Source organism: Ambystoma mexicanum, chromosome 13 (genome assembly GCF_040938575.1).
Source record: "Ambystoma mexicanum isolate Mex_15411 chromosome 13, UKY_AmexF1_1, whole genome shotgun sequence".
In the NCBI taxonomy this organism is placed as follows: Eukaryota; Metazoa; Chordata; class Amphibia; order Caudata; family Ambystomatidae; genus Ambystoma; species Ambystoma mexicanum.
The window spans coordinates 759,184,974-759,211,433 of record NC_090938.1 but is presented as its reverse complement, the minus strand read 5'-3'; the positions used below and the strand labels follow the sequence as shown (position 1 = coordinate 759,211,433).

General features: G+C 47.6%; 1 protein-coding gene across 4 annotated transcripts in view; it reads left to right on the top strand.

Moving 5' to 3' along the window:
- Positions 1 to 26,460, top strand: part of LOC138520683 (large proline-rich protein BAG6-like) — a 1,763,116-nt gene that overhangs the window by 1,106,681 nt on the left and 629,975 nt on the right. For all 4 annotated transcript variants that reach the window (XM_069632954.1, XM_069632957.1, XM_069632956.1 and 1 more), the window contains one exon: positions 11,934 to 12,085. In XM_069632954.1, the coding sequence (XP_069489055.1) occupies positions 11,934 to 12,085 (152 nt within the window). The remainder of the gene's footprint in view (positions 1 to 11,933; positions 12,086 to 26,460) is intronic.

The following is a 26,460-nucleotide window of genomic DNA, read 5'->3' as shown; positions in this document are numbered from 1 at the left end:
GAACAACTGCCCCCTTTGGAGGATCCTCTCTATTTTAAAGGTACTGTGTCCGCCTAGCCTCCCTTGCAACGGTCTGTTCGGGGTGTCTATTAAATCCTCGACTTACCACCTGGGCTGACCCTAGGCTGGCTAACTGAACTTTTCTGACCTGAACTAATTCCTTTCTGAACTCTCTGCAAGACTTTTCAAGCCTCTTAAACTGTGTGATCTTGGGCGCATTGGTGTTCTACTCTCTCTAAGAGGGAGCCCGGCCTCTGACCTTTTTGCTCACAAGTAGACTTTGACTTTCCTGCCTTGCTGGGTGCTTCTAAAGTATTAGTTTTGTGTGCTTTTCTAATTTCTGCCTTTTCCCTCCCATTTTTGATAACTTATTAGAGTGCCATCTTTAGTTAAGCGCTCACCTCTGTCTGAAAATAAGTGGTCTTAACTAAGACTTATCTAATACGGAATAAGGGATATATATATATATAAATATTAATAGTGACTGTGTTTTGAACTTGCTTACAATAATAGTGCTGGAGTGTTTCTATAAGTGTGTCTTTAAATACATAATTATATACTTGGATACCAAAGCTCTGGTCAGTGTTTTCTTGTGCTATTGTATTTTGGTAACTATCTTGTATACTCTATATACTGTCTAACTCTTCTTGAGAGAGGTCTGGCTGCTCAGTCACAGCTACCAGGTAAATCTGGGTGGTACAGACTGCTACCAATTGGGTTTACTGCCAACACCTGTAGTCTTAAGCCTTTTGCAGTGGTCCCTAAGGGAACTGCGCAGGTTCTTGCCTAACACTGGTGTACAGTGGTGGGATTTGTATTGAGTATACATTTTAGTGTGCTTATAGATACCTTAGTGCAACTAACCACAAAGCTTAGCACTAAAAAAGTTATTTTCTAACCTGTCAAGTATGGAAAGTTATAGTCAAGAGTCCCTTGCTACAAAAACTGCTGATTGTTTAAGAGTTCTCTGTAAGCATAAGAATCTCCTGACTAAAGGCAAGAAAATGGAGCTAATAGAAAAGTTGTTAGCAAACCAAAGTCTGGATGGTGGTTCAGAGGAACCTACCACTCCAGCAAATGTAGATAACAGTAATGATATTGATATTGATCCTAGTATTGATAACCTTGAGTCAGAAGCAGAAGAGGAGGGTGAGGATGATGTAGTTGTCCCCCCTAGGCCTCTACCTGCTCTGCCATCTGTACCTACTGGACCTTTGCCAGGTCCCACATTTAGTCCCCAATATCTGGAATTGGAGTTTAAAAAACTTAATACTCAAGCAGAACAAAGACACCAAGAACTGAATCAAGAACTAAGGCTCAAGGAAATGGAGCTCAAGCATGAGTTAGAGATGAAGAAATTGTCTGTTGAAAATGCTTCTTTCTCCGAATCCTCTAGGAGTTCCAGTCCCAAAAGACCCTGGATGCCTAAAGAGCTTGTGGGTATGTATGAGCCTAAGTTGGATGTGTTGGATTGGTTGAGTTTGTTTGAGTATAATCATGGGCTCCAGAACATTACAGGAAATGAGTTACTTTCCTGGTTGTTCTCTAGGCTCCGCCCTGTTGCAACTGTTGTGGTAATGGAGTTGGGGGAGGAGGATAAGAAGGATTATGAACGTGTGAAGCTAGCTTTGATAGCTAGATTTGGGAAGACCCCTTCCCAGTACCTTAAGAGGTTTAGGACCCTCAAAAAGCATGATGGTACCCCTTGGGCTACCTGGGTGAGTGAACGTTTGAAGAACTGAGAGGGATGGATTAACGGTTACAAGGTGAACACTTATGAGGGAATGAGAAATCTTGTAATGTTGGAGTCAATTTATGATGCCTGCTCTCCTGAGCTCAGACAGCACTTGGCTGATTCAAAAGAATTAGATCCTAGAAAGCTAGCTAAGGCTGCTGACTTGTGGGTTGCCAACAGGGCTACTCACAAGGACTCTGGGGCAACTCAGAAAAAGGATGAGGGGAAACAGCCAAAAAAGGACTCCAAAGAGAATTCAAATAATTCCAATCCCAAAGAGGGCCCCAAACAAAACAATAAGGGTAAGCCACAAGGGAAACCGAATCAGGCTAGTGTACCTTCTGGTGCCAAACCAGAAGGAGGTCAGAGCAAGCCACCATTCCAGAAAGCATTTGGTAAATGCTATGTTTGTGGCTCGCCTGACCATGTGAAAGGGGATCCCAGATGCAAGGGTAAACCTTCAGGGATCCACACTGTCTCCTTAGCCTTTGCCCCAGAGGAGGAAGTACAGATGGCCAGTGGAAACTTTCTGTTACTAGCTGATGAACCCATTGGAGTCTCAGATAGTGTTTCGTTAGTGTCTCTGGGGTTGTGGGAACAACAGAATTTAGATGTATATAATTCTATCCCAGATAATACTAAAGAGTATTATACGGACAGTGTCCAGGTGAATGGTCAGGAGACTCCTGCCATTAGAGACACTGGGGCCAGCATAACTGTGGTGGATAAATCATTTTGTCAGGCAGAGGATGTTGTTAAGGCACAGAACTGCCTCACCAACTTAGCTGGAGGGCCTGTGCAGATGCTTCCCCAGTTACCAGTTCTCATCCAGTGTAATGAAATGACTGTGAAGATACCTGTCAGCATACAAAGTGAGGTACCAGGAAGGGTTCTGTTGGGTAATGACCTGAAGACTCTTGGAGTAGCGTCACATACCCCCAGACCTCCTAGTAAAAGGTTACAGGAGTTCACCAGACCTGCAAGGGAGAGAACCATGAGAGGTACTCCCAAGGAGATGATGAAGAAGGATATCAGTCCTACTCTACTGGAGTTACAACTTGCTATCTCGGAACAACAAGAAGCAAAGGGGAAACCCAAGACTTCTAGGAAACAGCCAGCAGCAAGCACTCCAGTGCTTCCAACAAGGACTTCCCATAGGTTGTCCAAAGTTACACCTGTAACTCCACCTCCAGCTGAGGCTGAGAGGGAGGTACAACCCTGTGTGGTTGAGCTAGACTCTGAAGAGGAGCTAGTGGAAGGCCAAGAACTCATTGGAGATCTGGATCCCGTTGACCATCCTGAGCTGCAGTCTTTACTGGCAGAAGGTGGACCCAACAGGGCAGACTTCAGTAAGGGACAGAGAGAATGTCCAACTCTGGAAGGTCTTCGCCAAGAGGCAGCTTCTCAGGCTGATGGGTAAGAGCCTGGGAAGTATAGGTTGCACTGGGAAGATGGCCTCGTCTTTAGTGAACCAACTGAGTCTGCACCTGGAGACTACAAGCAGCTTGTAGTACCTCAAGAAAACACACAACAGTTCTTGCAACTGGCCCATGAGATTGCTTTGGCTGGTCACTTGACTTTCAAGAAGACCAAGGAAAGGCTCTCACTCTACTTTTTTTGGCCAAAAATGGGGCTGAGGTAGATACGTTTTGCAAGAGCTGCCACACCTGCCAAACTTCTGGTAAGGTTGGTTCCAAGAATGTGGCACCTTTAATGTCTCTCCCAGTTGTGGGAGTCCCATTTGAGAGGGTAGGGATTGACATTGTTGGTCCCCTTGATCCCCCAACCTCCTCGGTCAACAGGTTTATCCTTGTTGTAGTAGACCATGCTACTAGGTACCCTGAAGCAATTCCTATGAGGACTGTTACAGCTCAGGTTGTGGCTAAGGCCCTCCTTGGTATTTTTACCAGAGTTGGGTTTCCTAAGGAAGTAATCTCTGACAGGGGGTCACATTTTATGTCCCACTACATGAAAGCCATGTGGAAAACCTGTGGAGTTACTTACAAGTTCTCTACCGCCTACCACCCTGAGACAAACAGATTGGTAGAAAGGTTCAACAGAACCATGAAGAGCATGATAGGTACTTTAGAAGATCCCCTTAAAAGAAAGTGGGACCTTCTATTACCATGCCTTCTCTTTGCTTATCGAGAAGTCCCTCAGGAGGGAGTAGGTTATTCTCCCTTTGAACTTCTTTATGGCCATCCAGTCAGAGGTCCATTGGCCCTGATTAAGGAGGGGTTGGAGAGTGCTCCTTCCCCCAAGCCAGTCAGAGTGACTGACTATGTGATAGGTCTCTGGAGGTGAATGTCACACATGATGGCAGAAGGTAGTGATAACCTGAAAGCTGGGCAAGCTTTGGTCAAGCATTGGCATGATCAAAAGGCTAACATGGTTGAGTTCACTCAAGACCAGCTAGTTCGAGTTATGATCCCCACAAGGCAGAGGGCCTTGCAAGATAAATGGATGGGACCCTTCAAGGTTGTGGGTAAACTTGGAGAGGTGAACTATCTGGTGGACTTGGGCAATCCCAAGGAGGCACCCCGAGTCTTCCACACCAACCAACTAAAGGCATATGTCTCCAGGCCTGAAGTAGAAGCCTTGCTTCTAGCTTCAACAGAAGAGGAAGAAGAGAGTGAAACTCTCCCTAATCTCCTCAGAGGCTTACCCTTGGATGAAAAGATTGAAGGAGTAAATCTCTCTTCAAATCTGACACCTGAGCAACAAGAAGAGTGCAAATCTATGTTAAATCAGTTTGCCTCCTTGTTCTCACTTTCACCAAGCTTGACCCCTTGGGGCCAGCATGATACAGTCACTGCTGACTGTCTGCCAGCCAAAAGCGAAGGATATAGAAGGTCAGAAAATGTAAGGACCCACATCAAAGGGGAGGTCAAGAAGATGCTTGATCTCGGGGTAATAGAACCCTCTACTAGTCCATGGTCTAGCCCAGTTGTGTTAGTACCAAAGGCAGGATCCAAAGAATTGAGATTCTGTGTGGATTATAGAGCTCTTAATGCAGTCACCAAGAATGATGCCCACCCTTTGCCAAGGACAGATGAGTTGGTGGATAGGCTTGGTTCAGCCAAGTTCCTCAGCACATTTGATCTAACGTCAGGCTATTGGCAAATAGCCCTGACAGACCATGCCAAGGAGAAAACTGCATTTTCTACCCCAGTTGGCTTATACAATTTAAGGTTATTCCTTTTGGACTGAAAAATGCACATGCAACATTCCAAAGGATGGTAAATCAGGTTCTGGCTGGGATGGGGGACTTCTGCTTGGCATACTTGGATGACATTGCAGTATTCAGCCAATCCGGGGAAGAGCATGTTAACCACCTAGGACATGTTTTGCAGGCTCTTGGACAGGCCAATCTCACCATAAAGGCAAGTAAATGCCAGATTGGTCAGAGTAAGGTGGTCTACCTTGGGCATGAGGTAGGAGGTGGAGAAATAAGGCCTTTGCTCAGTAAGATTGAAGCTGTGCAAAATTGGACAACACCTACTACTCAAACCCAGGTGAGAGCCGTCCAAGGCCTCACTGGGTATTACAGGAATTTCATAGAGAACTATGGGACCATAGCTTCTCCACTGAATGTAATCTCCTCTCCACAATTCCCTAAGAAGGTCAAATGGAATGAGGAGTGCAATCAGGCCTTTGAAAACCTGAAGAAAGCTCTATGCCAAGCACCAGTATTGAGAGCTCCTGACTATCACCAAACTTTCATTGTGCAGACAGATGCTTCTAATGTAGGTATAGGTGCAGTCCTTAGCCAACTGGATGAGAAAGGTAGGGAGCACCCCATTTGCTTCATCAGCAGAAAGCTGAAGGATCCTGAGACAAGGTGGGCAACAATTGAAAGAGAATGTTTTGCTGTTGTGTGGGCACTGAAGAAGTTTAGGCCATACTTATATGGTTCTACTTTTGTCATTCAGACTGACCACCAACCCTTGAGATGGTTGATGCAAATGAAGGGTGAAAACCCAAAACTATTGAGATGGTCAATCTGCCTGCAAGGGTTTGATTTCACCATTGAGCACAGGTCAGGGTGTCACCACCAAAATGCTGATGGTCTCTCTAGGATGTATGTCATCGACTAGAGGTATGAAATTCATCCAGGAGTGGATTAAATCCTCCTGTCCCTTAGTCTGGGGGGGCGAGTGTTAGGGAGAATTCTCTGTTAAGGCTAATTTCCCAAACCTAGTGAGTCCCCCAGCAGCTTTGCTGGATTTGAGGGGTTTACATTTTTTCTCCTGCTAAGAGTGAGACTCTTTTTCTCCCACTCTTAGACATGATTTGAGATATCCTTTGACTTTGAAATGTGTTTTATGGGCTATGGGGTCTTTTACTCCATAGGGTTTCATGTGGTTTTTGGTAAGTGTGTTACACAGCACCCTCAGTGCAGTAACACAGGGGTGTCATAGTGACCCCCAAACATAGACTCCATACCCTGGGACTGACTACTGTCTCCCAGGGCATGTAAAGTCACCATTGACTTTACTAGTCTTAAATTGGGAACATAACCAGTACAAACCATCATATTGTGGAAGTACTGGTAGGGGTAATTAGATTGCCCCTGGGTCTGTTTTTCGAGGGGCCACTGTGCAGTCCCTCCTCGTCGAGTTTCTGGCTGGTGGCAGTGGTTACCACGCAAAACATTCCACCAGAATATTTTCTATGGGATTTTCCCATTCATTTTAAACGCACCACTTTTTGGTGCAATGTTAAAGATACCGCTGGGTTATTTATTTAATATTTATTCCCCGGTTGGGTCTTTTTGCCAGGACTCGCTTTTAAAATGGCGTTTGTGTTCGCCTCTGTAACTCCAACCCAAGTCGAGCCCTTTGCTCCACTTTTTGGCGGTCTTCTCCACAGAAGCCTCCACAAGTGGTGCCACTCTGTCTGGGTCTACAGGATGTGTGGGAGGGGGGTTTAGGCACCCTGGACTGAGTTGCCTCGGCAACTCAAGTCGCACTCTTGTGTGATTGGCCCAGTGGTGAGCCGCCCGGCTCACCACTTAGCATGTTTGAGTGACAGCTAGGACTGATGAATGGGGGTTTTCTGCATAAAAGCAGGGCTTTGGGGACTGGAACTTCAGAAGTCGCCACAGGACCAAAGAATCCGAAGAGGGAGAAGCTGAGCCGACCTGCAACGACGACACCACTGGTGGAGCCCTGCTGAACCGCCTCACCACTTCTTCCAACGACAGAGGAGATCTTCATCCCGAAGAGTCTTCTTCCTTTGACTGGTGGGGATAACCAGTTTGCCTGTCCTTTCACGTTCCCGGATCATCTCGTGGCCGCCTTGCATGTGCCAAGCACCCCGGCAACTTGGATACCACGTTTTACCACTACCGCGAATAAAAGGGTAGTACCTTTTAACCGGAGAACTCCGCAGCTGGTTTCTTCCCTGGCGGTGCAACAACCTTCAGCTTTCCTCCACGTCGAGGTCTTCTCTTCCTCTGGACGACGCCGTGACTTGAACCCGCTGCCAGGAACAACTGCCCCCGCTGGAGGATCCTCTCCATTTTAAAGGTACTGTGTCCACCTAGCCTCCCTTGCAACGGTCTGTTCAGGGTGTCTATTAAATCCTCGATTTACCACCTGGGCTGACCCTAGGCTGGCTAACTGAACTTTTCTGAGCTGAATTAATTCCTTTCTGAACTCTCTGCAAGACATTTCAAGCCTCTTAAACTGTGTGATCTTGGGTGCATTGGTGTTCTACTCTCTCTAAGAGGGAGCCTGGCCTCTAAACTTTTTGCTCACAATTAGACTTTGACTTTCCTGCCTTGCTGGGTGCTTGTAAAGTATTAGTGTTGTGTGCTTTTCTAATTTCTGCCTTTTCCCTCCCTTTTTTGATAACTTATTAGAGTGCCATCTTTAGTTAAGCGCTCACCTCTGTCTGAAAATAAGTGGTGTTAACTAAAACTTGTCTAATAAGGAATAAGAGATGTATATATATTAATAGTGACTGTGTTTTGAACTTGCTTACAATAACAGTGCTGTAGTGTTTCTGTAAGTGTGTCTTTAAATAAATAATTATATACTTGGATACCAAAGCTCTGGTCAGTGTTTGCTTGTGTTATTGTATTTTGGTACCTATATTATATACTCTATATACTGTCTAACTCTTCTCGAAAGAAGCCTGGCTGCTCAGCCACATCTACCAGGTAAATCTGGGTGGTACAGACTGCTACCAATTGGGTTTACTGCTAACACCTGTAGTCTTAAGCCTTTTGCGTGGTCCCTAAGGGAACTGCACAGGTTCCTGCCTAACATTTACACCTTTCAGTCAAGTTTCAGGCAAAGACATGGGACTCCTACCACTCTACTTTCCATTTGGGATGGCACTCTGTTGGCCACTGACATGGGCAATTCACACATTTGGTGATACTTCATCTCTCATCAGCGTTAGACATGGCAGATGATCAGATTCTTTTATCTCGTCTGACTTCATTACTAGTGTTTTAGACAATGTTTTGAAATGGTTTCAGTCCTTCTTTTGAGAATCAATCCTAGAAGGTTAGTTTAGGTTATTTAAATTCAACATCTCTCTAGTAGGTTATAGAATCCCTCAGGGTTCGTCATTGTCTCCACAGTTATTTAACATCAAAATTATTCCTTTTATAACCATATTTGCTAAATGCTACCTGACTTACCATTACCAGTGATACCCAATTTTATGCTATAGCCGCTGGACTGAATGGCGATTTTAAAAATGTCTTTAGTTGTCTTGATGAAATTGGGCGGGATGCTAAAAAATGGCCTTCAGTTAAATCCAAGGAAGACAAAAGTGATTCTCCTGTGCCATAGAAACTTGCACATTGGCCTCCCCCAGTTTCATGAACCTTCCCATCACCCATTTCAAGAAAGTCAAGAGTCTTGAATTCTAAAAGTAGGTGTATTTGGACATTTCTTCTCAAATAGGGTATTTTGTAAAATGATCCTTCTTTAAGCGTCGACTACTCAACATGATTCTCACTCTCCTTTCAGAGCGGGACCATGCTACTTTTGTTGCTTCGCTAATTAACTAAAAACTTCATTATGGTAATGTTCTTTATGCAATCATTCCTAGTCACCAACTTCAACATTTTCAGTGGGTACAAAATGTAGCTGTTCCCTCATCTTTGGCGGTATGTTGTTTGTGGCTAAACATGAGCCTGTTTCTCTTTTTAGACAGTCATTGCATTGGCTTCAGGTGCCTTGTCTTTAAGTGTCTAAAATACTTTGAGAAAATTAGATTGTTCCTTATAAACTTACAGTCATAACAATCTCCACTCCTGAACGTCCCCAAATCCAGACTCAAAACAAGTGGTGATCATAGGTTCTCGGTGATCTCTCCCCATATGTGGAATATTCTCCTTTTGGAGATTTGAGCTATAAACCAAGTACTTCCTTTTTGGAATGCCCTGTAAAGTAATCTATGTTGCTCATTTTCATCTAGCGCTATTTTTTCACTGTCTTCTTGCTTCATTGCTTCTTTGTACCTTGATGCAATTGACTCTGCTAGGTTTTTGCATTGTACAAATTCAAATCAAATCAAAAGAATGTGCTTTAACGAACATTTGTTATACCATTTTGGAGAATAATTGGAGAAAAGCTTTTAGAGAAGTAACATTTTAACTACAGTAAGCTTGCTCCTGTGTGGTTCCTGGGTTGCCCTGTAAACACCTCATTGCAGAAGAGGACAAAGGTTATTAGTAAATCAGAATGCAATTGCCTATAATTGACTGATGGTTATACAGTGGGTTAATCCCTCTAACATTATGTATTCCCTCCTACAAGAGGCCCATGAAAGTCAGCCAGGTAGTTCATGAGCCAAGCTGAGACCAAATTGCCTCTGAATGCTTAGTATGAAATTGTTGGCCATGCCAAACACAACAATGACAAAAGCCAAAAAACTATGAAGTAATCTCCAAACGTTGCTAGTTTCAGATGTACCATGGTTGAAACTCAATATTGATAAAATCTAGGGTTACCAATAAATGTATAAACAGATATGTATATCAATAGATTAAGCATGTGTCCTTAAATGTAGATACTTAAGGGTGTCACTATTGAAAGTTGTTTACGTTTTTAGAAGATGCATTTTTTAAAGAAGGCTATCTGTCAGAGATAATGAGCGATATTGGATGCAAATAAAATGATATGCTGCAGAAAATACACATCCTCATACCCCTCACAAAAAGAATGGTTTGGTCGTAAGAGTGCATAGACATATAAAAAAATAATTCAACTCTTTATTGGAAATAATCTTGATTGATGAGACATTTGCGGTGCATTCTTTGGGCTTAAGGGCACCACTCAGAGCAGCCATTGCACATCCCCTTTTCTTCTGATGAGAGGTAGCTCTCCCAGTACTAAACTCTGTCCTGCATTGCTCAACAGGAATACCAATACCGCTAGAAAAGTGAATATAACAAAAGTAAAAGAGCACAAAGCACATTGCAATATACCAGAAATCTGAAATGAGCACCAACAGAAGGCCAATATTTCAGCCAAACAAAGTACAAACGGGAAACTTAGTTACAGTTAATGGTGAATTGTTTTCTCTTCTTGATGGAACTGTCTTATCTTCTTCTTTAAACAATCCAATAAAACAGTGTAAATTAAAAAAAAATGATTTAAACTTAACTAGTGGAATTTCAGAATTACCAAGTGAGGAGGGAGTCGTGGTGATTTAAATTGCTGTGAAGGCAGAGATGATCAGCATACCTCCCGGAAGAGTTCGCAAAACAGGATTCTATGTTTCAAACGGCTTATGAATAATATGTAGACAATCAGAAGGAGTCTTTCTTTACACTCAGGTAAACAATTGGATTTGGGGAAATCCACAAGGAGTTGGCTGAGATAAGTTGAGTTTCTGCATTCAAAAGCACATTGAGCTTTCAAGATGTGACTTAGAAGGAGAAGAAAACAATGCTAGGATTAAGAGAAAACATAGGAGTTGGTTTATTTTCAAACATTGCCATTTGTATTAGTTGGTATCTGTTATTGATTGCTACTTTCCTTTTGTTCTGCCTGGGGAAGGGGATGTGTGGTGTCCCACCTGAATTATTCATGGCTACATACCAGATGACATACGAGGAAATGTGTATATATAATCTGGACTGTAGAATGTGAGCATGGTAGGTTGTACAATCATTTCAGTTGATAGCATAACACTCGTTTGGATAGAGCAAGGGCATTAAAGTTGGACTAAAATTAGCTTTGGTTTCTCACGTCTTCTGGTCTTCAATATTCCACCAGCCTTACATGCTAACAAGATGCTTGAGATACACCTCCCTAAACCTCCTATCCATTTCACCAACCAATTACCAGTTCTTTGATAATACCTACATGTACAAGGCTCCACCCTCTGAAATGCTAGCCCCTTGTCCTCGGGATTGAAGAAGACATCTTAAAGTTTTAAAGTGTTGCCAAGGTCTAACAACCCACCTGTTCCCAGGCAACTTCAACTCCTGAATCTCTCGTGACTAAATAGACGCTAGATTTACTATCCTTGACTACCTATTGGACAGTGTTCCAGATCATGGAACCTTGAGGTAAGTGAAGATGCTAGTCCAGGGGAGTTGCCACTATCCTGCAATGGAGCATCCAGCTTGAACCTGCCATATGATCATCCCTCTTAACCACAAGACAATATCCCTGTATCCTAATCTCCATCCTTCCCACTCCTTCCCCTACAGTACCTACAAGTGCTTTGATGGAGCTGCAGAGCAGTGTTAGTGCTACATGAATAGCTCCCAATAGCATAATAATAATACCAATACATTTTAAAATTTAAAAAGGAAAGTCAATCAGATTTAATATCATTTAAATAATGCTACAGGGTTTAGGTATCCGGGAATGACTTCTGTCATAAGTAAGTAACCTTTCATTTATTTTATAAATTGTTCACGTGGTTTTCAAAACTGTCATCTTTCACTGTTGTGCAATCCTGGACTTCGAGCTTACTGACATTTGAACTCTACCTTGAGAGAGTCCTCTTCTTACCGTTGGCAGGAGGTAAGGTAGCACTATATTGTGATTGGGGAGGAGGGACAGGGATAGAATATTAACTGCTTTTTGCTTCCATTTTATTCATGCCACATTTGCAGGCTCAAGCAAGTAAACTGAAGTATGAACCTTTGCTATGCCACTGTGAACACCATATTGGTTTGTTATTAGCCTTTGACTAATCTCATGTCGTTGCATTAAAGGGTTCTTTCAAGATCTGCTGTCACTCATATGCCAGCACTTCTCCATGGTGGACATTGTGATGCTACCACTTCAGAGGATTCAGCCAGAGCTGAACACTTTCTTCAGAGAAGAGTTGCTGCACAACCAAGAACCCACAGAGCAAAACATTCGAGTAAGTGTATCATGATGGCCTAGAAGGGGCACCAGCAGACTTTGGCAGAGCATGCTTCACAAATATGGGTATAATCGGAACAATATCTGTCAGAGGAAAGCGTGTATGCGAAGGCATTGCCACAGAACGTGTCACGATAATAATTAAAGCACAATTGAACAGTCATGTAATGCGGTTGTTTGTGGTCCAACAATAATGCATTAGTAACTGTGCAACTTCTACCGCTTTAGTTTGGAATCAGACTCCTAGAAATGTGGGCCCACATTTTTTTCACACTGCCTTTGGCTCTGACCAGCTCTTCTACTGACCTATTCGACCATTGCTTTCATCATGCCCCCACTCCCTCCCCTCTATTCTTATTCCATGCCAGGCCTTTCAGATATATACAAGACCCATTTCTTTAGTGTTATCATTAGGGATCAAATCAGATGGCAGCCCACCTACACGCAAGGCTTTTCGAAATGATACCCCCAAGTGACTAACAAGAACATAGAAAGACAGGACCAGAATATCTCCTCCTTGCTTCACCACAGCAAAACCTGCCTGCTCCCTGCATCATATTGTTGTTGTTTGTCCTGGCTTTCATTCGTTTGCCACCCTTTTGTGCTTTGGCTTGGCAGTATAACGGCATGAAGTGCTGTAAAAATAAGAAGGGGAATAAGGTGTACTGTACCACATTCATCAACATAGCACTATTTAAGGAGGCACAAGGGGATAACAACTTGAAAAAACGAGAGCATAATACCTGGATAAAGAATGCAACAAGACACATGTCAGAAGTGCAATAACCCAAGTAAGGGAGGTATCACAGTTATGTGGTATCTAGGGTAAAGAAAAGGGGGTACTACTGGTAAACAATCTGCAAAAGTCACAGTTGAAGAACACCCAGGTAGGAAAGAACATAAAGGACATGACGTGAGCACATTCAATATAAAACATATACCAGGCAGACAGGAGCATACAACCTTGCTGTGGACAGCACTGCTGGAAATGTTTTTTGGATGCAGCTTCTACAGCCAAAAGTCAAATGACTATAAGAAACAGGTCAGTGAGGTACCTGCCTGACACACTGTTAGGGAGATGTTTGAACAACCCTCTGGTGAAGGCTGTGTAACAATATGACCAAAAGCTTTTCAGTATATGAACCAGAAGGAAAGGCCAGAACTCTCTAAGGGTATAGCTGTGACACAGAAGTCAGGCTTAACGTAAGGAGGGAGGAGGGCTAGTAGTGAAGTACAGTTAGTACACATGGCTAATCAAAGAAAACACTCACACACGCTAGTATACCATCAAGAATACATTTATAATAAGTACACACACACACCTATACTTTCAAATAAGTATTTAAGTTAAATATAACACGTAGTAAGACTACACAGTACATGTATAAAAACAGAAATAGTCAAGCAAAACATAACCCACTGCTATACTAACATGGGTATGCACTGTACATACAGTAAAAAGAGGTGGGAAGAAAAGCGACCCATAGATAATAAAACACACAGTAATGAAATCCTAAATAGGACCCAGGTGCCAATACAGATCACAGTCAAATTATTCCTAACCTCTGGGACGTAGTATTATATATAATACAAGTGCCCACCTTAAATTAAATGTAGGACCTAGAAGGGGAAACAGGCCCTCATTCCGAGGTTGGTGCTAGTCATGGCGCTCGGAATGAGGCGTTAAGGGAGGGACCCGCAAAGGGATCTCGGAATAGGGCGCAAAGAGATTACCAGCACCGGTGTCATTACCGGTGCCCGGTATCCCTTAGCGCCCAGGTCGGAATGACCCCCACAGAGTAAACACTCAAGAACACAAGTCCAGAGGCTACCAAAGGTTAGTCTACATACTCCTACGTCCCGTTCCCTTTCCTCCATACTTATGGGACATCTCTCCGTCCTCTGGGACGGGACCGGAGCACTTTATAAAAAAGCATCCACATTTTTTTCAAAAATTTGCCCCTACTCTCTTTCCTGCACGGGGCCCGGCACGCGGCCGTAACCCCGCCCACCTTGGCTCCGCCCCACGCATCGCCCATCAGTCCTTTTCTCCGCACGATCGGGCCGGACGCACTTGCATCCTCAGAAGTTTTTCTTCCATTTTTCCCTCTCTGGCTCTCGCTAGCGTTCGTTTACTAGTCTGTCTATGTCTTTTAAACTAGATTTTCCAGACTGTTCATCTTGTCACCGTCGCTTCGCGAGGGCGGATCCCCATCCTCTTTGTTTAGAGTGTTTGGGTCCGGAACACCATTGGGACTCCTGTTTTTACTGTGACTCCCTTTCGGTCCGGGCTCTTAAACGTCGGTTGGAGCGGTGGGAGGAGGTGTTTCGGTCGGACTCCTCCTTCGCATTTTCAGGCGTTCATCGACGAGAAGAAAAAACGCCCGGTAAGTTCTTTGATTTTCAGAGCACCCTGGCCGGGGGATACCTTCCCGGGTTCCTCTCGAGCCGGGAGGGGCGTCGATCACTCTGTTACCGGGGTTCGCCCTGAGGTGCCTGTCGGGCCTAATAATTCTACCGGAGTTTTCTCCGAGGGTCTCCGTAAGGGGCCTGTGTTCACCGGAGTACACTCCGAGGCCCCTCCTGTGGGGGCTGTGTGTAGACCCAGTTCTACTGAGTCGTGGGGTACCGGAGCTTGCTCTGAGGCCGTTCTTTCGGCTTCCCTCAAAAACAAAACCGGGGTACGCCCCAAGGTCTTGGCTGGGCTTGAGGTTACCGAACGCATGTTCGAGGCCCGTGCCGATAAGGCTTCTACCGGGCCTAGGTCTGAGGTTCCTCGTACAGAGGCTAAGGCTACCAACAGTTCTGAGGGGCCGGGCAAGGCCCTGTCGGTGACAGCGCACCGTTCCCGCTCTTGTGGTGACACCAGATCTGTTGAGGGGGCAAAGAAGAAGGTTTCTTCTTTTACCGGCAGTGCCGAGGCTCTTCCTTCGAAGGCTCAGTTGGCGGTTGGTATGTCGCAGAAACATTCCAGGCCTCATAGTACCGACTCTGCCGAGGTTCCTTACGTTAAGGCTAAAATTAAGACCCCTGATCCATCGACGGGGACCCCTACTTCACTTCCTCACGTGCCGCAGTTCCCCTCAGATGAGGACAAAATGGCGCCCGTTCCCGCCACGACCACGGTGACCATTTTAGGTACTACCCCTACAACTACGCCATCGGCCCCTGGTGTAGGGTTCGGTCCTTCGGGTGAACCTAAGGTCCCTTGTGCGCATCCTTACCAGCCAGGTTTTGATTGGAACGTCCGGATGCCTCTTCCGCACAATGTTTCGTTGCCCGCGGGGGCTCAAGCGCTTATGCGCACCGACCCCATGAGGGAATATTTCAAGGGGCTTTTCAAGGAGATATGTCCACCCACGCCTCCGGCTCCAACCGTCCCGTCGGTGGTTCCGCCAGTGCCTCCCTTGGCCGTGGTGCCTCCCCCTGCGCTTCCGCCTGTGCCGCCATTGTCCCCAGTGGACAAGGCAGTGCTTGACTCGGCTCAGCAGGAGCCGGACCTGTCAGATGACCCTCAAGGCGATCAGGACAACGAGGACCTGCCCCGCTCTACCAGAGCTTTCTATGACCGGGTACTGGACATGATGAGCTTCTTGGATGTTCCGGTGCCCGAGGCAGCTGCTCCGCAGGAGGGTGTGCTTTCTGGGGCGTTCACCTTGTCTCCTTTGGAGCGTACCGGCCTGTTCTTGCAGAAGGACGTTCTGGCCGAGGTCCAAAGAGTTTGCGAAAAGCCACACTCGGGACCTTTTGTCAATAAAAAGATTGATGCGAGGTACAGGCTACATTCCTCGGAAGAAGTGGCCTTGTCGTCTTGCCCGCCTCCCTCCTCCACAGTGGTGGCTGCGGCCACATTGCAATCCAGACCTGCAGCTTCCTCCTCCGCGACGGCAACTCAGGTCTTGGGGAAGGAGGATAAGCTCTTGGACACCCTAGGGAGGAAAATCTTTGCCATTTCGGCCTTGCAGCTCAGGCAGGCCAATGCAGAATTGATTTTGGCGGGAGCTAACATGCGGATGTGAAGAGGTCTGTCGGAGTTTGAGGAGCATATCCCGGTCGAGAAGCTGGAGGATTTCAGAGGAGGCCTTTCTGATGCCAGGGTCTTGGCCCAGGATCTCCTGGAGGCTGCGGCTCATCGCGTAGACACCTCGGCTCGGGTCTGATGTTAGGGGTTGATACCTCGCGGCAAGCATGGCTGCAGGCCACTAAGTTCTCGAAGGAGGTGCAAGACAAGGTCCTGGACCTTCCATTTGATGGTAAGGAGCTTTTTCACTCTTCTACTGATGTAGAGCTCACCAAAACCAAAGACAGCACTCAGACGGCTAAATCTTTGTCTGTTCTGGTTAAACCTCCCTTCAAGACTCAAAGGCCGTTGTCGCAAGGTCGACCTTCCTCTGGGTTTAGGGGCTTCCTCGACCGCTAAAATCGCAGAGTGGATACTCCTGCGGGGAATAACCGCCGTAGACAACAGCGTACACGGTATTTCTCCCGCTCCTCAGCCTCCTCATCAGGTTCAGGTGGCACCGCCACCGATAAACCTGCCAAATGAGGGTTTTCCGTGCTCGCACGAGACCCCGGTGGGGGGACGCATTGCGTTTCATTGGGAGGCGTGGCAGACCGTCACAGAAGGCAGATGGGTCTTGTCAGTCGCTCGAGCGGGCTTCCGCTTACCTTCACCCCCTACCCCACCCCTCAACCCTCCTTTTCAGCTGTCGGGCTCACCCTCCCTCAAGGCCGAGGTTCAGAAACTTCTGCTCCTCAGAGCTGTGGAACCCGTTCCCCTGGGGGAGCGAGGGGAGGGCTTCTACTCCCGGCTGTTTACAGTGCCCAAACCCAACCAGGCTGGCCTGCGCACCATCCTAGACCTTTCCCAGTTCAATCTTTCCCTACCCCAAGAGAAATTCAAGATGATCACGCCCGGCCAAATTCGCTCCTCTTTGCAGACGGGCGATTGGCTCAGCGTGGTGGATCTTCAGGATGCGTACATGCATATCCTGATTTGGAACCCACACAGGAGATATCTCCGTTTCTCTCTGGGAGAGGAGCACTTCCAGTTTTGGGTGCTTTTTTTTTGGCCTCAGTTCGGCGCTGCGTGTCTTCACGAAGATGATGTCGGTGATCGCGACCCATCTTCGTCTCCAGGGTATCCATGTGTATCCCTATTTGGACGACTGGCTCCTACACAGCCCTTGCCCGTTGGCAGCAGCGGGCAACCTCCAGTCTCTCCTTCAGCTCCTGTTCCATCTTGGGCTGTCGGTGAATTGGCAGAAATCCTCCATGACGGTCTCACAGGACCTGACTTTCCTGGGTTTTCGTTGGAACACGATAGACTGCCGTGTTATTTGACCGGTGACAGAATGGCGGCTCTGTTGGCCACGTGTCAGATGTTTACGCCGTAGGAGAGCATGTCGGCCTGGTGGTTCCAGAGGCTTCTGGGCCTCATGGCCTCGTGTGTGCTGGCTCTTTCTCTTGCTCGTCTCAAAATGAGGCGGACCCAGATGGCTCTTCAGAGTTCCTGGCGTCAGGCTGTGGACCCGGATTCCAAACGGGTAATGATTCCGGATTCCATGAGAGTGGACCTGGACTGGTGGTCTTCTCTCAGCAACCTGTCAGTGGGTGTCGGGTTCCAGGACCCAAGCCCCATGGTGACGATCACGACAGACTCCTCCCTTTTCGGGTGGGGTGCGACGTTAGATCTTCTTCAGGTCTCGGACCTCTGGTCACCTCAGGACAAGCTCCTGCACATAAATCAATTGGAGTTTCTGGCGATTTTTCTGGCGCTCAAGACGTTCAGACCTCTCATTGTCAACAAGGTGGTCCGCATAAGAACGGACAATGTGGTGTCAATGTACTACATAAACAAGCAGGGGGGAACGAAGTCTCCCCCTCTCGTGGATCTGGCCATTCAGATTTGGACTGGGCCGTGCTTCATGGGGTCTGGCTGCTTGCAGTGCACATCCTGGGCCTGCTGAATGTCACCGCGGATGCCCTCAGCCGGCGGACAGTGGTCAGCTACGAGTGGGAGTTGAAGGCGGAGATCCTATCATGGATTTTCTCGCGTTGGGGCACACCGGAGGTGGACCTCTTCGCCACGGCGATGAACAAGAAGCTTCCTCAGTACGCCTCCAGAGGGGGGCTGGGAGCCTCCTCTCTGGGGGACGCACTCGAGATCCCATGGCACAACATGAGAGCTTACTACGCCTTCCCGCCTCTTCCTCTGGTTCATCGAGCAATTTGGAAGTTGAAAAGTTCTGTCAACTGTTCTCTTCTACCGATAGCTCCGTGGTGGCCGGCCAGGTTTTGGTTCTCAGAACTTCAACACCTGTCGGCATGTCCGCCGATCAGGTTACCAGTAACTCCCGATCTTCTTCACCAAGGGGAACAGCAGATGTGGCACCCCTCCCCACAATCGCTCAACTTGGCGGCATGGTGCCTGAGTTCACGGCGCTAGAGCCTTTGGGTTTGTCTGCGGATAACATGCGCATTATCCAGGCAGCCAGGAAACCCTTGACCAGATCCCAATACAAGAGTAAATGGCTCAGGTTCTGTCATTGGTGTTTGTAGAAAGAATTGGACCCGAGGGTGGCGACGATTGACACGGTGCTGTCCTTTGTCTCCTCCCTAGCAGAGCCAGGGATTCATATCTTGTCCTGCAGAACTTATCTCTCGGCGATTTCCGCCTACCTCTCTACAGACCGGTGTTCTTATTCGTTAACTAACCCGGTGGTGAAGAGACATTTTGCTGGTTTGACACGCATCTACCCTCCGGTTCGTACTCTGCACCCGCCCTGAGACTTAAATGTAGTCCTGACGGCGCTGTGCCATAAACCTTTCGAGCCAATGGCTACGGTTGACCTCAAGTACGTGTCCTGGAAAGTGTCCTTTCTGGTCGCTGTTACGTCAGCGAGGAGAGTGAGTGAGCTCCAGGCATTGTCGGTGGAGCATCCTTTATTGGTTTTTCACAAGGACAAGGTAGTCCTTCGGACGAACCCAGCTTTCCTACCAAAGGTAGTGACCGAATTCCATCGGAATCAGTCGATTTCCCTTCCGGTCTTTTTTCCGAACCCTGCCTCGGAGGCGGAAAGGGTTCCACACTGCCTGGATGTCTGAAGAGCTCTTAAGTTCTACCTGGACAGGACTGCGTAGCTTCGGAGCTCTTCCCAACTGTTTGTGACCTTCGGTAAACCCCAGGGCAGGCCGGTGTCTCATCCATTTCCAGATGGATTGCTGCCTGTATCACGGAATCTTTCACCATACAAAAGCTGAAACCACCTAAGGGTATTCATGCGCATCAGGTGCGAGGCAAGGCAGCTTTTCAGAAGTGTGTTCCCTGGGAGTCCATCGCTAGAGCGACTACCTGGGCCTCCCCATCTGCTTTCTTTAAGCATTACTGCCTCGATATGAGCTCTAGGGCCTACGCTCAGTTTGGCCAGGCTGTGCTGAAGAACCTCTTTCAGTAAGGGGTATTTCCATCCACCCATAGTTCCTGTAAGGATTGCTTGTGAATCTCCCATAAGTATGGAGGAAAGGGGACGGGACGTAGGAGTATTACCAGGTTACTCACTGTAGTGACCACCTTACTCCTAGTCCATAGTCCCCTTTCCTCCATACGCCCGCCCACCGTCCCCTCTAATAAGGTTCCTCTGTTATTGCTAATGCATCTTGGACCCTGCGATAGAAAAGGACTGATGGGCGATGCGTGGGGCGGAGCCAAGGTGGGCGGGGTTACGGCCGCGTGCCGGGCCCCACGCAGGAAAGAGAGAAGGGACAAATTTCTGAAAAAAAATTGGATGCTTTTTACAAAGTGCTCCGGTCCCGTCCCACAGGACGGAGAGATGTCCCATAAGTATGGAGGAAAGGGGACTATGGACTAGGAGTAAGGTGGTCACTACGGTGAGTAACCTGGTAATTTAGACAGACTGTACCAACAAATGATTTCCTATGGAAAATAGTTACAGTATTACTTTGCAACTATACATTGCAACTATACATTGTAGCTAAACCTTGCTTAGTGACAGGAGTGGATTGTAATATGATAGTAATACTTATAAAATCAGTGGCACAATCCAATATTCCGATATTTGGCCTAATACTCCCTGTATCAAAGTACCCCCAAAGAAGAATTGCAGGTAAGTTCCAATGGTCCCTGTATGAATGAACGGGACACAGTCAATAGGCACAGCCACGGATAAGGGGAAAAGAAAGGCAATTACCAGTGTTACCCCACTGGTTCGAAGAAGACAGCCATTGATCCCAGGGCACACCAGAAGAGACCCTCTTGAAGAGCTCTAGTGCCAGGTACAAGACCCAGCAGCCCCTGGAAAATATGCAGCCAAGCAGGATTCGGGTCAATAGAAGCATGTGACAAAACATGATTGAAGGATACCTGCACAAAGCTTCCATCCCGGATCATAGTACCGCTGGGGTAAGTATCTCAAATAACCCACAAGCCCAGGGCCCAGAGATAAGTATTCACGGTTGTGGTTCTGGAGAGGTGAAATAACCAGGTGAGTACAGCTCTTCTTTTCAGGTGTGGTTTACAGAATTCGGTCATGCAGGGACTTGTACCCCAGACCAATGACTACCCTCTCAAAGAAAAAGGAGGGAAGCGAGCCAGCAGAACATGCTCCCACTGTGAAATCATCTAGGGTGGAGATGACCCACGATAGCCCAAACAATCAGGAAAGCTGGGTGATTTGGGTCCCACTACCCTTCTGGGTGACAGCATTTCTCCAGCATTGGATCTTTCATAGATTCAGATGCTTGAATATTCCCCGTCGTCAGACTGGGAATCCCCGGTGATAAATTAAATAATAATAATAATAATATTTTTTTTTTTAAATTAAATATATATACATATATAAACATATATATATATATATATACACTGCCACCTAGCAGTGCATGTACATAGCCCATTATAGCCTATGAGCCACTTCATTGTGTAGTCCCTCCACCTCACTTTGGTCCTTTATGGCCCCAGCCAATGAGGTGGCAGGGCTTAAGCTCCGCCCCCGGCAGCCATCTTCAGATTTTTCACCGCAGTCTATCAGACACAGGGAATCCTCAAGCTCTCTGAGCTTTTTTCAAATTCTTTCTACTTTTGTGTGGAATATATTTGTAAAATATATTCCATCTTGTTCCCCTTCTTAGGGGTTTTCTTTCCATATAACCTTGGTGGCAAAACTTGTTGTTTTCCTCTCAAAATCGTCGACTGAACTTCTCTTCAGAAATGGAGGCACCTCAGACTGTCAGGAAGCCTTCCCTGTTCAGGGACTGCACGAGGTGCAAGAAGAAATTGGTTTACTACAAGGACCCCCACGAGCATTGCATTTATTGCCTGTACCCACATGACATTAAAAAATGCGAGATTTGTAAAACTTTTTCCACCAAGACCCTTCATGACAGGCATAGAAGACTCCTTTCATACCTGGAATCCAGGGATCAATCTTCGGACGAAGAGTCTGTCAGAACAGCTCCTGTCCAATCCAGCACTCCATCTGAGAGGCAAACTTCAAAGAGAAGGGCCTCTTCAGTGGAAAGGAGTTCCTCTCGCAAATCCAAAAAGAGGAAGCTGGAATTGATACCCTTTCTGCCTCCAGCTGACCTGTCAAGCCAGAAAAAGTTAGCAAAATCTGCCTCCAGAGGTAAGGAGGAGTTTGCAAAAAACGGGGGGGGGCAGTCGTCGGCGGGTAAACCGCCCACGAATGAAGGGAAAGGTAAAGGCCCGTCATCGGCCATACCGTCGACGAAACCAGCATCGACGACGACGACGCTTAAGACATCGTCGACAGTTAGATCATCGTCATCGCACATGTCGACCACGAAGCAATCGTCGACGAGCAAGAAACACCACTCGTCCACGAAGCATTCGTCCATGACGCAGTCGTCCACGGAACACACTCCACATTCGTCAACGAAGCCCTTGTCGACGGGGAAATGTCAGTCGTCGACGGCGAATCCCTCGTCGACGGGAAAATCTCAGTCGGCAACGAAGCCTTCGTCGACGGGAAAATCTCAGTCGTCGACGGGAAAATCTCAGTCGTCGACGGCAAAATCTCAGTCGGCGGCCAAGCCCTCGTCGACGGGAAAATCTCAGTCGTCGACGAGGATAACATCATCCATAACGCCTTCAGAGGCGCCGCAATATCGGCAGTTACAGAGGAATTACTGCCTCTCACTCTTGAAGCTCCTGTCATTACAGGCAATATCATTGAGAAAAATACTGTAACTGAACCTCTGGTGCAGCAATTTTCACCTTTGGGGCACATGGCAGAACTTCCGGATATAATTCTTCAGGAAGAATTCTCCGATGCGGAAGTGGTGGAAGAGTCCATCGGTCCCTTACCGAAACAATACAGCCCTCCTTGGCACCCGTCCACGGGAGAATCCGAATATCCTCATGACCCGGTGCTCATGTTATCCGTGCAGAGGATTGTAGAAGAATTTTACAAACGGCAAAGGGAGAAGCAAATTCCGATTAATCCCATTCCTAGAGAGTCATCCCCGATTCCAGGCACATCGGGTTGCTCTCCTTACAGGAGTAGACCGCAAAAACGGATGAGATCACCTGTTCGAAGACCGAGGAGCAGCACCCACAGTGCTTCACCTACAAGAGTCCCGTCACCACAGTCATCGCACAGACCGCGATCTCCGGACGTAGATCCCACCATGGTACCGTCCACCATCTCGGTATCAGACTGGCAGGAGGATCCTTTTGGTGAATTTTCGGAACCAGAAGAAGGAGAAATTACTCAGGAGCCAGACGCACCCAGTGATTGGGATGACTACGTCGTCGAGAAGCCCAGGAGGAGAGACTCGCCGGGCAAGGCCTCACCACCGGATGACCTCGTCTCTTTCCACACCATAATAGGTAAAGCCGCAGAACTGTTTAAAATTCAGGTTTCTTCGGAGGAAAGGCAATCAGTGCTCTATGAGCACAGGGACAAACGAAGGAGGACAGTGACCACAATTCCCCTCCTCGATACCATCTGGGATTCCGGATCCAAGATCCTATCTACGCCCTTATCGACTCCGGCGTTGGTGTCCAGGCCAGAAAAGAAATATAAAGCTCCGGATTCGGCACCAGTTTGTTTAAGGGGTCATACGAAACCGGACTCAGTTATTACAGTGGCGGCCAGAAAGAAACTCGCCAACCCCTCCTCACCGTTGTCGGCCCCACCGGATAAGGAGGGACGTAAATTGGAAGCCATGGGCAGGAAAGTATCATCTTCTGCATCACTTACAATCAGAGCGGGTAATGCACTGGCCATGACCGCAAGATTCGATCGCGAGCTTTGGCTCCGCATGTCTAACCTGGCGAAACAATTACCACCGGAGCTCCAGGAGGAGGCAAAATCCATAATCGCGGATGGTGAAGCAACATCGGATCACATGATCGACGCAGCAGTTGATGTGGCCGAATCAGGCTTCAGGCAGATGGCGCACGGCACAGTGCTCAGAAGGCAGGCCTGGATGAAGGCTACTAACTTTAGACCTGAAGTTCAGGCGCAGATACTAGACATGCCATTTGACGGCCAAGATCTCTTTGGAAAAAAGATAGACGACCATTTGAAGGCAATCAAGACAGACACTGACACAGCCAGAGCCATCAGTTCTTTAAAGGACAAAAGTAAGGACCATCGGTCTTTTCGTCCCTTTAGAGGTTCGTCTTCCAAGTTCAGGGAATACAGTTGTTCCTCCTATGGTCAAAAAGCACAAGGCGGCACGTACCAAGACAATAAATATCAGTCATCCAACAGATACGCCCATAGAGGCAGACGTGGCTCCGCCCAAGGGAAGTCGCAAGGCAAGCAGAACTGACGACCAATCTCCCCCCCCCCCTTCGCCACGCCCCGGTGGGGGGAAGGGTGAGCCAGTTTTTCCAGCGCTGGCGGTCGATTACATCGGACAAATGGGTGTTACAGGTGATCCGAAAGGGTCACACCTTGGAATTTCTGGACCAACCTCCTTCCCTGCCTCCAACTCCCCGCAGAGTGCATATGCTAAGACAGGTCATGTCTGAAGTGAAAAAACTGCTCCAGAAGGCAGCAGTAGAACCAGTACCCTATTCTCAGAGGGGAAAAGGTTTCTACTCCCGATTCTTCCTCGTCAGAAAGAAAAACGGTCAATGGAGGCCCATCTTGGACCTGAGGGCTCTCAACAAGTTCATCAAGCGCATAGCTTTCAAGATGGTAGCTCTACAAGGGGTGCTACCTTGGTTAAACAAGCACGACTTCTTGGCCACTTTAGACTTGGAGGATGCATACTTCCACATTCCGATCCATCCAGCACACAGGCAGTTCCTCAGGTTCACAGTGGGAGGGCTCCACTTTCAGTTTCAAGTGCTTCCGTTCGGTCTAAAATCGGCGCCAAGAGTTTTCACGAAATGCCTGGCACCGGTAGCGGCAAGTCTCAGGAGAGCAGGAACGGACATTTTTCCATACCTGGACGATTGGCTGATAAAGGCAAGTTCAGCTGCAAAGGCTCGTTCGGCAGTGTCAAGGACGGTCAACCTCCTAAAAGAGTTAGGTTTCTCCATCAACCAGACGAAGTCCTGCCTCGTCCCCAGCAAGGTAGCTCTCTTCCTGGGAGCCGAGCTCGACTCCAGCATTCCCAGAGTGAGACCATCCCCAGAGAGAATAGCAGCGATTCTACGCTTAACTTCGAACTTCCTACAGAAAGAGACAACATCTGTACGCTCTTACAAATCCCTATTGGGCATGATGTCATCATGCATATTCCTCATACCGAACTGCAGGCTTCGCATGAGGCCGGTTCAGGAAGCTCTGGACCACCAATGGAAACAAGCTTTCGGATGCTGGGAAGACATTGTCCAGATTCCATCGACGTTGCACAAGGCCCTTCGATGGTGGAACGCTCCGAGGAATCTTCTACAGGGAATGCCGTTTCAAGCACCGACATCGACCCTCCTGCTGCGGACGGACGCTTCCTTATCAGGCTGGGGCGCTCATCTTGCGGACCTCCAAACCAAGGGATCTTGGTCGGCACAAGAGTCCCAGCTCCACATCAACGTGTTGGAGCTCAGGGCCGTAAGGTTGGCGCTGAAAGCCTTCCTACCAGTTATAGCTGGTCAAGTTCTTACAGTCCAGACAGACAACACGACCTCCATGCACTATACAAACAAGTAGGGAGGCACGAGGTCTCAGATTCTGTCGCAAGAAGCCCAACAGCTATGGGCATGGGCCTTGCGCTACGGGATACAGATCAGGGCAGAGCACCTTCCGGGAGTGGACAATGTCCTAGCGGACAGATTAAGCAGAGAATACACAGCGTCACACGAGTGGGAGTTGGACGACAGAGAAACCCGAAGGATATTTGCCTTATGGGGCCATCCACAGATCGACCTTTTTGCCACCAGGAACAACAAAAAATGCAAGATATTTGCGTCAAGATACCCCGAGCACCAATCGCTGGGAGACGCGTTCTCAGTGGATTGGTCGGGGAAGCTCCTCTACGCCTTCCCACCCATTCCCCTCATGTCGAGGGTACTTCGCAGGGTGAAAGAACAGAATTGTTCCTTGATTCTTATTGCACCCGATTGGGCACGGCAAGTCTGGTACCCGACGATGAGACATCTATCCTGCAAAACCCTGATTCGTCTCAAAGCACATCAATATTTACTGACACAACAGAACCGCAAGGTCCTCCACCACGACCCGAGGAGCCTGTCCCTCAAAGCATGGTTCCTGAGCAACGTAAACTGATGCACCTAAAGTTACCATCAGAATGCTGGGATATCATCAGGGCATCAGGGCCGCTAGAGCCCCGTCCACGCAACTCACCTACACCAGAAAATGGACCAGGTTTTCCAAATGGTGCGAGACCTCGGCGATCGATCCCCTCACGGCCTCGGTTGATCAAATTCTGCCTTACTTGTTGCACCTGGCTAAATCAGGGCTCTCACTGTCCTCTATCAAGGTCCATCTGTCAGCCATAGCGGCCTACACAGTAACCGCGGAGACGCAAGCCTTACTCACCTTACCAGCGATCAAGATCTTCCTGAAAGGACTGATGCGTACTTATCCGCCTACACCTACACCAGTTCCGGACTGGAGCCTCAACACCGTCTTAACAGCCCTCATGCAACCTCCCTTCGAGCCCATACATAGATGCGATATGAAATTCTTGTCCTGGAAGACATCCTTCCTGGTAGCCATCACATCGGCCAGAAGGATCAGTGAGTTACAAGCTTTGTCTTCGGAACCTCCGTTTACCTTGTTCCAGAAGGACCGCGTCATCTTAAGGCCTCACCCGAAGTTCCTCCCCAAGGTACTTTCGGAGATGTCGTTCACTGAGCGCATTGTTTTACCAACCTTCTTCCAGAATCACGCTTCGGAAGCGGAAAGGACATTA